General features: G+C 35.7%; 1 protein-coding gene across 1 annotated transcript in view; it reads left to right on the forward strand.

Annotated features, from left to right (window-relative positions):
* The first annotated feature begins 4,839 nt into the window (after nucleotides 1–4,839).
* mtmr11 (myotubularin related protein 11) overlaps nucleotides 4,840–13,711 on the forward strand; it is a 43,036-nt gene continuing 34,164 nt past the window's right edge. The window contains exon 1 of the mRNA XM_067410787.1: nucleotides 4,840–5,157. Coding sequence (XP_067266888.1) covers nucleotides 5,101–5,157 — 57 coding nt within the window. The 5' untranslated portion in view covers nucleotides 4,840–5,100. The remainder of the gene's footprint in view (nucleotides 5,158–13,711) is intronic.

A 13,711-nucleotide genomic window follows, 5' to 3' on the forward strand; every position in this document is an offset into this window, starting at 1 on the left:
ACTGTTATAAAAAGAAGAGGGGATGCCACACAGTGGTAAATATGGCCTTGTCCCAACTTTTTTGAGATGTTGATGCCAAAATCAAAATCATCTTATTTTTCCCTTAAAATGATACATTTTCTCAGTTTAAAGAGAGTCTGAGAGAAGGTTTAGATTTGACAAAACAAATCCAAATACAAATCCAACCTGGTTTAGAACCAGACAGTTGATGATAGCCATTGACTTACAATTGTCAATGCCATTGTCAATGGCTACCATCAACTGTTTGATAACAGACATTCTTTAATATATCTTTTGTGTTCAACAGAAGAATGAAAGTCTTACAGGTTGGAACAAAACAAGGGTGATTAAATGATGAAAAAATTTTTATTTTTGGGTGAACTATCCCTTCAGGAGATCATTATGAACAAATATGAATTTAAATGCATTTGCAAGAATAAACTGCTGCGAAAGTTTGAGAAGGCAGCTAAAAGAAAATATCTGAATATATCTGTGTGAATCAACTGAATTTAAATCTCACACACACACACACACACACACACACACACACACACACACACACACACACACACAAATTATATATATATATATATATATATATATATATATATATATATATATGTGTGCAAAAGCGCAAAAGAAAAGCTTAATCAGTTGAAAAGGTTTATATAATAAAGCTTTTATTTATATTTATATTAATTTAAATGCAGTTTAATATTAATTGTCAATTCATATAATAATGAAATGAAGATGTTATAAGAAATATACTTAATTATAATTCATAACATTTAAAAGATGGGCAATTCTAATTCCCCTCCCCCCCTTTAAACTGCTTTAATTTAATAATTTAATCAAATTTAATTTGGAGTGAGAGAAACAGGGAGTTCAGTTTTGGTTTGCCATCTCTAACCCAGAATATCAATGCTCCAAAGCAGGTTAGCCGTGTAGGGTTCAGCCCAAAGTTCACTTTTTACACATACGTGAAGGTCAGCATACAGTGTGCGTGATGCAAATTTCGTCATCAGAAGAGTGCATGCGCGTTTAATGATTTTTTTTGTGCAGTTATTAGTTGATCCACAAGGTGGCAACCGTGCCCTGGGGCATCGATTCACAAAATAGTAAAAAAAAAAAAAAAAAAAAACTGCATAAACAGAACAGACGGGAACACATGCAAGCTACGGAGACAATGGAGGCCAACATAGATGAGAGATTGTGCAAAGAGGTTAGAAAGTACCCTCATTTGTACAACTCTAGCATGGAAGAATACAAAGTTGTTTACATGGGTTGTAACCCGTGGCGAGAGATTGTTTAAAACTGCATGTTTATTCGTACGAGTCAAATGAATTATATTTTCCAACATAATTATATTTTTAAGTATATTTTCCAAGGCTGTGCATTCGACTGTGTCAACGCTGTGTTACACTAGCGTACACGTAAAGCGAACTATACCCAAGGCTTTAGTTACCATGTAAACACCTCTAAAATCAATCCACCTTCTTCAGCCTGAAAAAAACGGAGTTTGCTCAAACTAATCTCGAACTTACCTGGGTAGTAACTGAAGCTGGCTTCATGCAACAGGCCTCTGGCATCCAGTCACTGACTGGACACTTAACTCTTATTTAACCCTGAACTAAATTAATGAGAAAAAAAACTAGCCATAAGCAAGCATGCAACTTGCTTCCTCAAAATCCAGCTGACATCTCTCCTTCCAATAGTTTCAAAATGTCTGAAGTTACCGGAGGTTAAAGTCATTTAAATTTAATTCCTAGAAAGCACTGTCTGCCATTTAAGACTGCTAATTGCCACAGCATGTGATCTTTGCCTTGTGTCAGGACACAGTTAACAGGGTAAAGAATAAATAAGGTTCACTCTCCTTAATTCAGCTGTATATTTGATCACTGAAAGCTAGTTTGCTTTTATAATATGAGAATGTATATACCATTTTAGTAGTTTCCAGATTAGTGCTCAGGACTTTTGTCTTATTCATGAGGTATTTTTGTGGGCTATTGCTTGTGAGTTCTTTTGCTCTAATAAATTCATAGTGAGAGTCTGATGAATTAGTAATAGCAACACTGATATCTTTGGGATCAGTTTTCATTTGTTTTTGCTTTGCAGGTATCCATTTCAAGTGGAAGCCTTTTCCACACAGTGCAGACTGCATCGGTTCATATCTGTCTGAACGCTGCACATAATCAAAACCCGCCTGTCCCAGTCTCTCTGCTGGTTGGAGGTTCCTGTGAAATGGTTCTTTGATACTGCAGTGACAAGGTAATTAAGTATCAAAAACTATGGGAATGTCAGGTGTCTGCTCATTTGTGAAGTGCAACATATATTTGTGCAGATGGGAATTATGGTGCAGCAGTCTGAATTGTTTTTTATTCAAATATGTAAATATTGAATGAAATTTTTCTGGCATTTAGATGCATTGGTAAAGCATAGATTAAAAAAAGCTTTTACTGCCTAATGTCCATAAATAGGCTTGGCAGAAGTTATTGCAAAACATGCAAAACTTTTTCAAGAATTGGAAGTGGCGTAATGTTAGCTGGTTTCACATTTATTTCTTCTAAACTCCTCTAGTTCTGAGTATTTTTCAAATAGTGTGATTATGAACAATAGAATATTCGTTTATATTTTATACAGTACTTTGTTGTCTAGAATTTGTCTGCCTAGGAAAAATGACATTTTAACCCTTTATTTAAATATTATTAAAAATTGATTAAAGATTTTGTAAGCATATTGCATAGTTGTTCTTGGAGTCAATTTTTTTTATTTGTGATAATGCAAGGAAACACGCTGAATTGTGCAAACATAATTTTTTGTCCTTGGCTGTCATACAAAGAAATTATGAACAAAATATTAATAAGTGATTATCTGCTTAGTAAAATGAAACCTGTATTGTAGTTTGACAATTTTGTCAGATTAATACCTTAACCAAGTTTAGTGTTTTGTTTTTCTTGTTTAATCAAACTTTTAGGCTTATTAAAAAAAAGCAAATATCCAATTTTTGCAGACTGAAATATCCACTACTGTAGACAGACAGATAGAAAGACAGATGATCTATAGATAGACAGACAGACGACTGACCGACAGTTGACAGACAGACAAACGATAGACAGACAGACGGTAGATATGCAGACAGACAGGCAGACAAATGTTAGACAGATAGACGATAGACAGACAAATGATAGACAGACAATAGATAGATAGATAGATAGAAAGACGGATAGATAGATAGATAGATAGATAGATAGATAGATAGATAGATAGATAGATAGATAGATAGATAGATAGATAGATAGATAGATAGATAGACGGACAGACGGTAGATATGCAGACAGACAGGCAGACAAATGTTAGACAGACAATAGATAGATAGATAGATAGATAGAAAGACGGATAGATGGATAGACGGATAGACAGACAGACGGATAGATAGATAGATAGATAGATAGATAGATAGATAGATAGATAGATAGATAGATAGATAGATAGATAGATAGATAGATAGATAGACAGACAGACGGACAGATAGACAGATAGATAGACAGACAGACAGACAGACAGAGAGACAGATAGATAGATAGATAGATAGATAGATAGATAGATAGATAGATAGATAGACAGACAGACAGACAGACAGACAGACAGACAGACAGACAGACAGACAGACAGATGGATGGATGGATAGATGGATGAACAGACGGACGGACGGATAGATAGATAGATAGATAGATAGATAGATAGATAGATAGATAGATAGATAGATAGATAGATAGATAGATAGATAGATAGATAGATAGATAGATAGATAGATAGATAGATAGACAGATAGACAGATGGATGAATAGATAGATGGATAGACAGACAGACAGACAGACAATAGATTGATATGAATGGATGGATAGATGATTAGATAGATGCATGGATGAATGGATATTCTCAAGCTGATATATACTCAGTGTTATATACAAATATTCAGTATACTTAATAATTTAATCAAACAAATGTTCAAAATTAAAGATACTGGCTCTGCTTGGAATATCATTATGCCATATTACTGTCAATATTAATATTAATGGGAATTTATAATTTATATAATTTACAATAATAATAATACAAATGTACATATCTTAATGTTCATTTTTATGGTAGTCTCTAAAATATTTCATTGGCTAGAAGCTGCTCTTTTTGCAATCTCAACAATTTCATGCTTAAAGAGTCTCCTAAAAAGAACTGGGCACTGGTAAAACATCTACTATAATCATGAAATAATAGCTATACTGAGAAGAAAAAAAGAATATAAAGCTAATTTTGAATGGATGTCAATGGAAAAGATGCTTTTCCAAATGATGTCTTGTGTTTATGTCTACCAGCAGAGGCTAACAGGGCTAGGCTAACCAGCCAAACCTGGCTTAACCCCTTTGAATGACCTATTATTAGACAGGGACCTATTAGCAAATGCTGATATTAATGCATCACATTCACACTGTTAATGAAAGTTCAAAACGAATGCACTGCATTGTGCGATACATTACCCATTGCATCGAGCTCTGTTGTGTACTGCACAAATATCAGAGGTCATGTGGGTATTTCACTCAGAAAATGTTCATGCTATTTACAGTAGGCTGTGTGCATACTATATACAATGTATAAATGCTAAGAGCACTACGGTAGTTTTCTACTTCGAGAACAGCCACTGATGTCCAAAAATGCTGCAGTTCTCTAGGTTTTGAGACCTGATGGAAGCAGCGCACAGAAGCGCATTGAGTGTGTTGCGCGGGACTGGCCCTTTAAGAGACTCGGTACTGGTTTTTGTTACTCAGTAACACCCGTGTCATTTCACTATGGCGAAGGGGCTGTAAACAAATGCGGTGGAAAAGCCCGTCCTATGTGTGAAAAATAGGTTAGAGTTGCTTTAGCGATGATTTCGCGTTTAGTTGGATATGTTAACATAGTACGGACGCAGAAATGTGTGAAAGTGATGCAGACAAAACGCGGACCATCCGAGTAACATGGACATCAACATCAAACCTTCACCACTAAACCTCTTCCAAATACACCATTTATCCTGTTAGTCCGGATCTGTTTTAGGTTGAAATCATGTTGACAGGGTCCAAAACCACCTTTAAAGTCAGACAGATGGTACCGGACATGAAGGTAAGCATTGAGGTTAAATAATAGATATAATTTATTTAGGAGTTTATATTTGTTTTCTCATGCCTGCAGTGTCTACGTGTACTATAAACATTATAATTCGTATTAAAATATGTAAGCAAAATCTTGAGAAAGGGTTTCTGTGTAAAAATGATCTATTTCGTCTTTCAGTAAGTTTGTAAAAGATGAGTAAATATTTATGTAATGTTTGTGCAACTTTAATGCAAATGTGATTAGTCACTTTCCCAATAAAATTGCATCCATTAAATTAATTATTTTACCAGAAACACTTTTAATGGATGTGACCACACTCCGCAGTTTTGATAGGAGTCAGTTTTCCACTTTTCCAAGAATGACTTGTTTTGTCTGGCGTATGAATTGAACTCAGTCTATTTGAGGAGCTGAACTAGCAGGTTAACTGGTTTAACTTTTGGACCTGAATTCCACCAGTGTTTAGTATTTTTCATACTTGTACAATACAATACTTTACAATATACTTTTCAGTTCTGTTCTACCCTACCCTATCCTTACAATATTGTTTAAACTGCATTCACAAAGTTTCAGTTTATTTGGTTGAGAATCTCTGGTTTAGGAGTCAGTTTTTCCATTGAGAATAAATATAACAAGAAAAATGCTCTTTAAAAGGAACAAGAAAGCATAAATCTGCTTTAGTGGGCAAGTTATGTCTGGCTATTTGTATTTGTTACTTTTCTGAAAATTATACAGTCTAAATATGTTTGAACAGAGGCTTCTTTATTGGATTTTCAGTTGGGATTACTTTTCCCTTTTTTTTTTGGGTGTACTTTTTATCTCAGGGTGTGGTGAGTTTATTTTTAAGCATGCTAGGAGTCATACACATACACATCTTTGTCACTATTTTTTTATATTCATTCATTCATTCATTTACTTACTGTTTTTGGAGATTACCAGTTTAAATTGTGTTTCGTTTTTGTTGTATGGAAGAGAGGAGATCAGACATCTAACATCTCCTTTTGTTTTTCATGGAAGAAAGAAAGTAATGCATGGTCTGAAAGACACAAGAGTGAGTAAATGAGGATTTCTAGGTGAACTGATCATCTTTAGCTATAATCTGCTGGTGTTCACCTCTGCTGCATAACTTTTTTCCTCTGGCTATTTTAAGCTGCCTCCGGGGAAAAATGCTAGCAGATGCCTCCACCCGTGGATTCTGGAGAGCGTAGAGGCCCTGATGTGCACAACATCTGGCTGTTGCCATGGAAACAGTCTACCCAGAGCTCACTAGGTGTGGGGATAGTGAATATGCATCGTGTGCAGTGTCAGACAGGCTGATCCCTGCACAGAAAATGAATCAGATTTGGTGTCAGATTTAGAGGATGGAGCCCACCCAAGCTTGCGTGTTTGAGAAAGCGCCGACCTATATTTTGCTCCAGTGCTGTAAATGAACAAATGGAAAAGGAATTGTGAATGTAGCAGTTGTGGTGAGACTTGACCACATTGGCGTTTTCATTTTAAAGTCATTAAACCAGCCCAAACCAGTCATCTGTCAGAGCAGTGGCGGCTCGTCGGGGGAGGCACAGCCTATGTAAAATTTTGAGGTGGAAAATGGGAGAAGGACAATTTAATGTTAATAAAATTCCCAGCTATTCATTTAATTTCATGTCTCAGAATGTGAATTTCTTGTTGTAATGTCATCTTTGTAACACCATAAAATATTACTGAAGTCGGAACAACCGCTGCTCTTCCCTGAACGTGCCGATTCTGCCGTTCGGAAAACTGTACTAAGGCAAATATGAGGGGACAGAGAAGGCAGATCCATAGCCATAGGCTGTGTCTGAAAGTGCCCACTATACAGTGGCGTAACTTTGTTTTAAAAAGTGGGTGGTACAGGAGTAATGTGTGTTTTGGTGTATTGTAATTGTATTATTACAATAAATACAGAAAATTATTGACATAGACCTCATTTTTAATATAATCGGTTCATCCTTATATCTACTACATTGTTAGTCTTGAGAGTTTTACATTAGTCAATAAATACATAGATCCGCGCCAAATGTTTAATTGTTCTGATGGACTAGCGGTAGAATTTTTATTCGGCGTGTTAGAGGTTCTTGGTTCTAATCTGCCCTTTTATAATTAATTTTATTTTTTTCTCATTAAAACCAAATATGATCATCAGTGATTGTATATCAAGAGCAGGGACACGTTATGTGCATTTTGTTTTGTGATTTCACCGGAACGAATGGAGAGTCTCTGCCAACAGCGTAGAAGCGCTCGTCCATGTGAAGACTGCGCAGTGTGCACGAGCATCAAGAGAACACTCTTGCCACTAATAGTGGCAATGAGCAACATGATTTCAAAAACAACACATGCCAGCGTCAGATCGCCTAATATTTAACACAAACGAACGAATTGCTAATCAACGTTTATTTTGTATTAGATACATCCGTACCGCAAGATGTTTCAGAAAGTGGTGGGGACAATATCGACCCTGGCAAAAAGTGGTGGGGACATGTCCCACCCGCAAATTACGCCTATGCCACTATACCCTTAAATAGGGCACTATTTGAGGGGACAGCCATTTGTAGTTGTGCCCGAAACCTAGTGGATGTTATCGAGTGCACTCATTCATTCTCATAATGCACCACAATAATGAGTTCAGCTGATATAGGCTGTTTCTGAAAGCTTAAAAATACTGCCTTCAGAGGACACGTTCCAAGGTCGGAAGGCATAAAGGCATGTCCGAATCCAAAGTTAGCTTCACTTCCTGTCTCCTGAGATACCTTCATCTGATCGATTTTTGAAGGCAGCACAAATGTATCCTTCGCTGCCTTTGATATCCCACAATCCTGACAGTTGAGCTATAAAAAAAAAAAAATGGCATCTGAAAGTTGTGGTTTCTGGTTAGTTTGTGTGTAAATTTACGTTTTGACCAACATTTTCCACTTCTGATGTCATTTCAAGCGAGAAGTTACTATTGTAGTAATTAAATATTTGCCAAAGCTTGCGTAATTTTGCTGTAGATCATTAAATTGTTACGCTCCCTCAGAAGTCTGTCCGAAATCAGTTTCGTGAGGTGCCTTCATGCGCAAATGCTGCCTACAAAGTCATTACCTTATAAGGCAACGAGGCAACAAATCAGCTGCCTAAATCCCAAGGTATAGTTCGCTTTTTACGCACACGCGAAGGTCAGGGTACAGTGTGCGTGGCGCAAAATTTGTCATCAGAAGAGTACTCGCTACTTTACGTGTGCAGCCAGATTCTTGCAACCACGCGTATTTGTACGCACAGGTCACACATGCGCATTTAATTTTTTTTTTTTGCAGTAATTAGTTTATCCACAAGGTGGAAACCATGGCCCTGGGGGTGTCGATTCACAAGGTAGGCAAAGAAAAACTGCATAAACAGAACAGACGGGAACGCATGCAAGCTACAGCGATGATGGAGGCATAAATAGACCCGAGATTGTGCAAAGAGGTTAGAAAGTACCCTCATTTGACAACTCTAGTATGAAAGAATGCAAAGATGTTAACATGGGTCGTAACTCATTGCAAGAGATCAAACTGTGCATGCGTCAAACGCCTGTGTAAGCATACAAGTCAAATGAAGTATACTTTCCAAGGCTGTGCATTCGACTATGCGCATAAACAACAAAAAAACCCGAAGTATGGCTTAAGTTTTCAGACGCAGCCGTACTCAACGGCTAGAGAATTCCCCTAATGCACTGTTGAGGGTTGCGCCAAATGAATTCCCGCATCTTGCCAGAAGATGGCACCTGCAGATGAATCATCCATCCATTTATTTTCCAAACCACTGGTCCAGTATGGATACAGCATAATTCCTTTTTTAATTGATTGATTAATTTCATTACTACTGGAGCTGCCAGTTTGCTACGTTTTAAATGAGTAATAAACAGCAAGCACAAACTATTCAAAAGTGGCTGCCCTGAATTAGCTCGCTTGTTTTCATTCACTCCTTCAAGTGGACTATAGGGATTGTATTGTAGGGAGTATGTAGAGAATGTAGGGAGTATTGTTGCCTCTGTTGGAAAAAAAAAACCCAAAACGTTAGCTTATTAGCATCGAGTATTTCACTTTCAGTGGTTAGAGTGTTGAAAAAATACATGGTAGAGGAGACTAGCCTCCCTTGCTATATCAACCTGTCATCTCAGAGATGTAAATTGCATGATATTAGTTTAAACAGCTCCCGCTGATGATCTAGAAACTACTTAATTGTGGAGAGTAGAGATCTTGAATATTTGATCACCAGCAAATTTACCAAGATACTGTTCCAGCAGCTACAAATTAAAAATGAAGTAGGCTTCGGAAATCAGCTTCACTAAATGGCCGAACATGCTCTTTTAACATGGACATTTAGTGTTTGGCTATGTGAGTGAAATTATATTTATATTTTCATGCTGTATATGTTTCTTGTGTTTTTTTTTTTTGTTTTTTTTTTTATATTTTATGTCTAAAAGTGACCAAAAAAGCCATTTTTAAAGCAGTTTTTTTTTTTTTTTTAAATCCTCTGGAGAGGATCCCAAGACCTCTACAATTAGAGTGCCTCCTCTATTTTAAAATCCATGAGCCGTCACTGTTTCAGAGTTTTTAGAGCTCAAATGGGAGTCTTGGGATCAGCCTGTCTGGAATGTTGATGGTTTAAAAAATAAAACTATAGGCCTAAATATGACTCACTGCATGGGTCCCCCATGGGTCAAAATCAAATATACTGCTGTAGGGCAACTTCCTAGATCAGAAATATCTCATTCATTGTTGCTGTGCTTGGTTTGAGTAGAACACGCCATGTGGCGTATGTAATTACTGTAGTTTATGTTATTGAAGTGAACGCCGTCATCTGGTTTTGATGCAAGATGACTGGTTGTTTAAGTAAAGGATTTGCTGAAGGTTTGTTTTTAAAAAATACTTTAAATTATTTAAAAAGACGGTGCATAACATAAACAAGACTGCGACACACCCTCTAATTGACCTTGGCACTGCTTTTTTATGTGAGACATGGGTTTCTTTTACCATCTTAATAAGCTCCATAAAAAGAGCATGACAGCATTGTAAAGACAAATATGGCTAGAATAGTGGTGGTTTGTGCATATACAACTAGATTATTTTTGAAAAATACATTTTTAATGAGTGATATTGGCCCATCCTAAATCACTGTCACAGTGCTAGGGTATTGTGGGTGTTGTGAATGCGTTTTTAGTATGTTGCTATGTGGTTTCTAGGGTGTTCTGCTGAGCTATGGTTTTTAGATATGGCTATTCTCCTTGGTTTATCATTCACTAAGCGAAATGTACACTACCAGTCAAAAGTTTGGCACAATTAAGGTTTTTAAATTTTTTTTAAAAGAAGTCTTTTATGCTCACCAAGGCTGCATTTATTTAATCAAAAATACAGTAATTTTGTGAAATATTATTACAATTTAAAATAACTGTTTTATAATTTAACATAAAGCGGAAACTAAGCGGAATATTCAGCAACATTACTCCAGTTTTCAGTGTTACATGAATGATCCTTTAGAAATCATTCTAATACTTTGATTTGCTGCTTAAGAAACATTTCTTTTTCAAATAAATAATTTTTTTTATGGTTTTAGTTTTAGTATTAGTTTAGAGTTAGTTGATCCTTGTAGTAATATTGATTGTTTTCCCCCTACTTTGCACTAATGATGATACAAGGTGTTTTAGTTGGGAATTATAGATTAGGAAAGGCAGAGTCATGGCTAGACAGGAACGATTTTCATTTCAGGTTTGAAAGTTTTGAAAGAACAAAGGTGCTATTTTTAAACATCTGAACTGACATGCAGAGAAAGTACTTCAAACGGTTTATGGAAATAGATGCATTGTTCCCATTTGTTGACATTTCTTTGCTGTAGAGAGAATGAGAGATACACGCATGGAGCGTATGAAAATAATGAGCCTGCTGAACAATAGATCAGCTCTTTAAAGCGTTATGTTTAAGCGTCCCACCGGGCCTCTAGTTGCCTCATTTAGCTCTAGATTGATGCCCAGCACAAAGGCTTATTGTGCCTCTAGGCAATGACTAATAAACTTAACAGTGTGAGGTTTATATGGTGGCATAGTACATCCCAACATCCCCATTGGCCGTCCTGTTTCTGGATGATTCAGGGGAGAAGAGGCCTGTATGTTCCCTCAGCTGCATTCTCTGGCCACAGAAACCAGGGGAAGCCATGAGCAATGGAAACTGCAATGAGTCTTGGCTGCCTCTGCCCTCAGAAGCTGAGAGGAGGGAGGGATGTGTTTAATGAAGAAGAAAGAGGCAATGAAAGAGATTACATGATAGCGGTGGCAACCATGTGACTCAAAGAACTGAACCCTCAGCAGAAATGTGCTACTGAGGGTTTTTTCTTCCCCATTTATCTGTCCTGAACTGATTGCACTTTTATTCACTTCCTCTGAGGCTGTCCAATTCACTGGGATTTGAATGCGTAACGACTCCTCTCTGGAGATCCGTATTCCTTTAGGAATGCTACAAGGGGGAAATTTAATTATTGGAGTAAGTTTGGAAAAAAAATATCATCATAAATACAGTTTGTTTATGTGCTTGTTTTGAACACATTGTTGCTTATCACAGAGAGTTAAAAGCTTAAGCCTGAACAAACAAACAAACATAGTAGCACTTTCTGTATGCCTCTGTTCCTGTCCTAGTTAAAACTTAAAATGTAACCTCTGAAACACTTTGTTGTGTTGTTGTTGTTTATCTTCAGGTCTTGGCCCAAACACCAGCCATTAAAAGTTCAAAAACAAAAACTCCACTCCAGATGTTCAAAGGAAACCCAAAATAAAACACTTTCGTCCTGTTCCGGATGATTTTATTCTGGCGGACTTTTTGAGTCAATTCTCATGCAAATAAATATATGGGTCAATGACTTATAAGGATTTTCAACAGGCCAATTTTCAAAAAATATTTTTTATTGCAATTGTTCAAACACTAAGAATGTTGTGTACACATAAATTCATTTTAAAATTTAAAATTAAGTTGTTTTTTTTGTTTTGTTTTTTTTTTAGATGAATTGGCCATAGCCTTAAATGTCATGTGATGCAACTGTGATTTATCTTAAAATTAATTCATTTACTTAACATGCTTAGTGTTTATTTTTTTTATTTTTATTTTTTTTTTTTTCAGGTTCTCAGTAATTAAAGTGTTTAGAAACAAAGTATTTGCAGTTTCTTTTGAGATTCTGTAAGGAATGACCTTATATTTTTGTTCTATAACTTAAGAGTTGCCTTCTTAAATGTAGTTAACAGACTTATTTTTCCTGTAAAACACATAAAACTGATAATGTTTTAAAAAATACCATTCACTTAAGCATACTGTATCAGTGATTCATATCTCAGCAACAGAAATTAGATATTTTATTTTTAATTTAATACAGTTATTGCTGTTGTTAGTCACACCACATGATGTGTGGTCGCTCCAAATGACCAAGAGCTTAAATATAATTAAAAATCTATTTGAAGAGATCAACATTTTTCTCAAATTTTTCTGTCTGAAATATTTTTATAAAATGACCCAAATTGCATAAAAATCTATTCCAAATGATACTAAAATGAAGTACTTTATGTATATAAACCATCAATTGAATATAAAAGCACAAAAACTGACAATCTAGGACATACATCTATCATGGAAAACACTCTGCAGTGTTTTCCATGATAAATGTATGTACCACATGATATTAGGTGCTAGCTTCCCACAAAACAAGCAAAACAAGCTAGCTTCCCATAAAAGGTCACTATGAAATTTGTAATAAAAGTATATATTTGCAGAAATGACTTTGAGGTCATACCACATGATACCCAAAAGTGGTAACAACATACCAGCTGTTAAAAAGTTTTTTTTTTCTTTTCCAAATTCAAGACAGTTACAAACCTGCTCGCTGCTTCTATGGGTCCTTCACAAATTGGAATATGATGCAACTATCTGTCTTTGAATGGATTTCAACATGAAAGTCCCAAAGTGGTAGTTTTTGATGGTTGCACCACATGATATTTCATAAAATGGACATCATCGGACAATGTTTGTTTGTATATTATGTAATATAATAAAAGTAAAATATAAATACAAATGCTTTGCACTTTTGTACAAGATTACAAAAACCCGTTGGAAATCATGCCAATTAGTGCAGAAAATGAATTTGAATAAATTTAGAGTGATTTCCAAAACAGAAGTTAGAAGCCGGACAGCAGCACCACATGATATTTTGACACTTTAAATAACAGAAAATTACAAATAACTAATGTTTTTTTGTACATGCACAGGAGAGGTACTACATATACATGATGTTTTATGCATTCAAACCAAATTTTAACTGAAAAAAAAAAATACAATCAGACAGAAAATTTAGACGTCACATCATTGACCCTTATACAAACTGAACTGTAACTTTAGAGCCGGCAATAAATGATTCAAAATATTTCCAAGAAATTGGGGATGCACTGATATGAAATTTTTGGCTGATACCAATAACTCATTAATCTTTATATTTGAAAGCTGATAAACAATATAATGGCTGATAAGTCTAAATCCAAATTTTTGTATAATTTTGG

The sequence above is a fragment of the Chanodichthys erythropterus genome, chromosome 2, assembly GCF_024489055.1.
Source record: "Chanodichthys erythropterus isolate Z2021 chromosome 2, ASM2448905v1, whole genome shotgun sequence".
NCBI lineage: Eukaryota > Metazoa > Chordata > Actinopteri > Cypriniformes > Xenocyprididae > Chanodichthys > Chanodichthys erythropterus.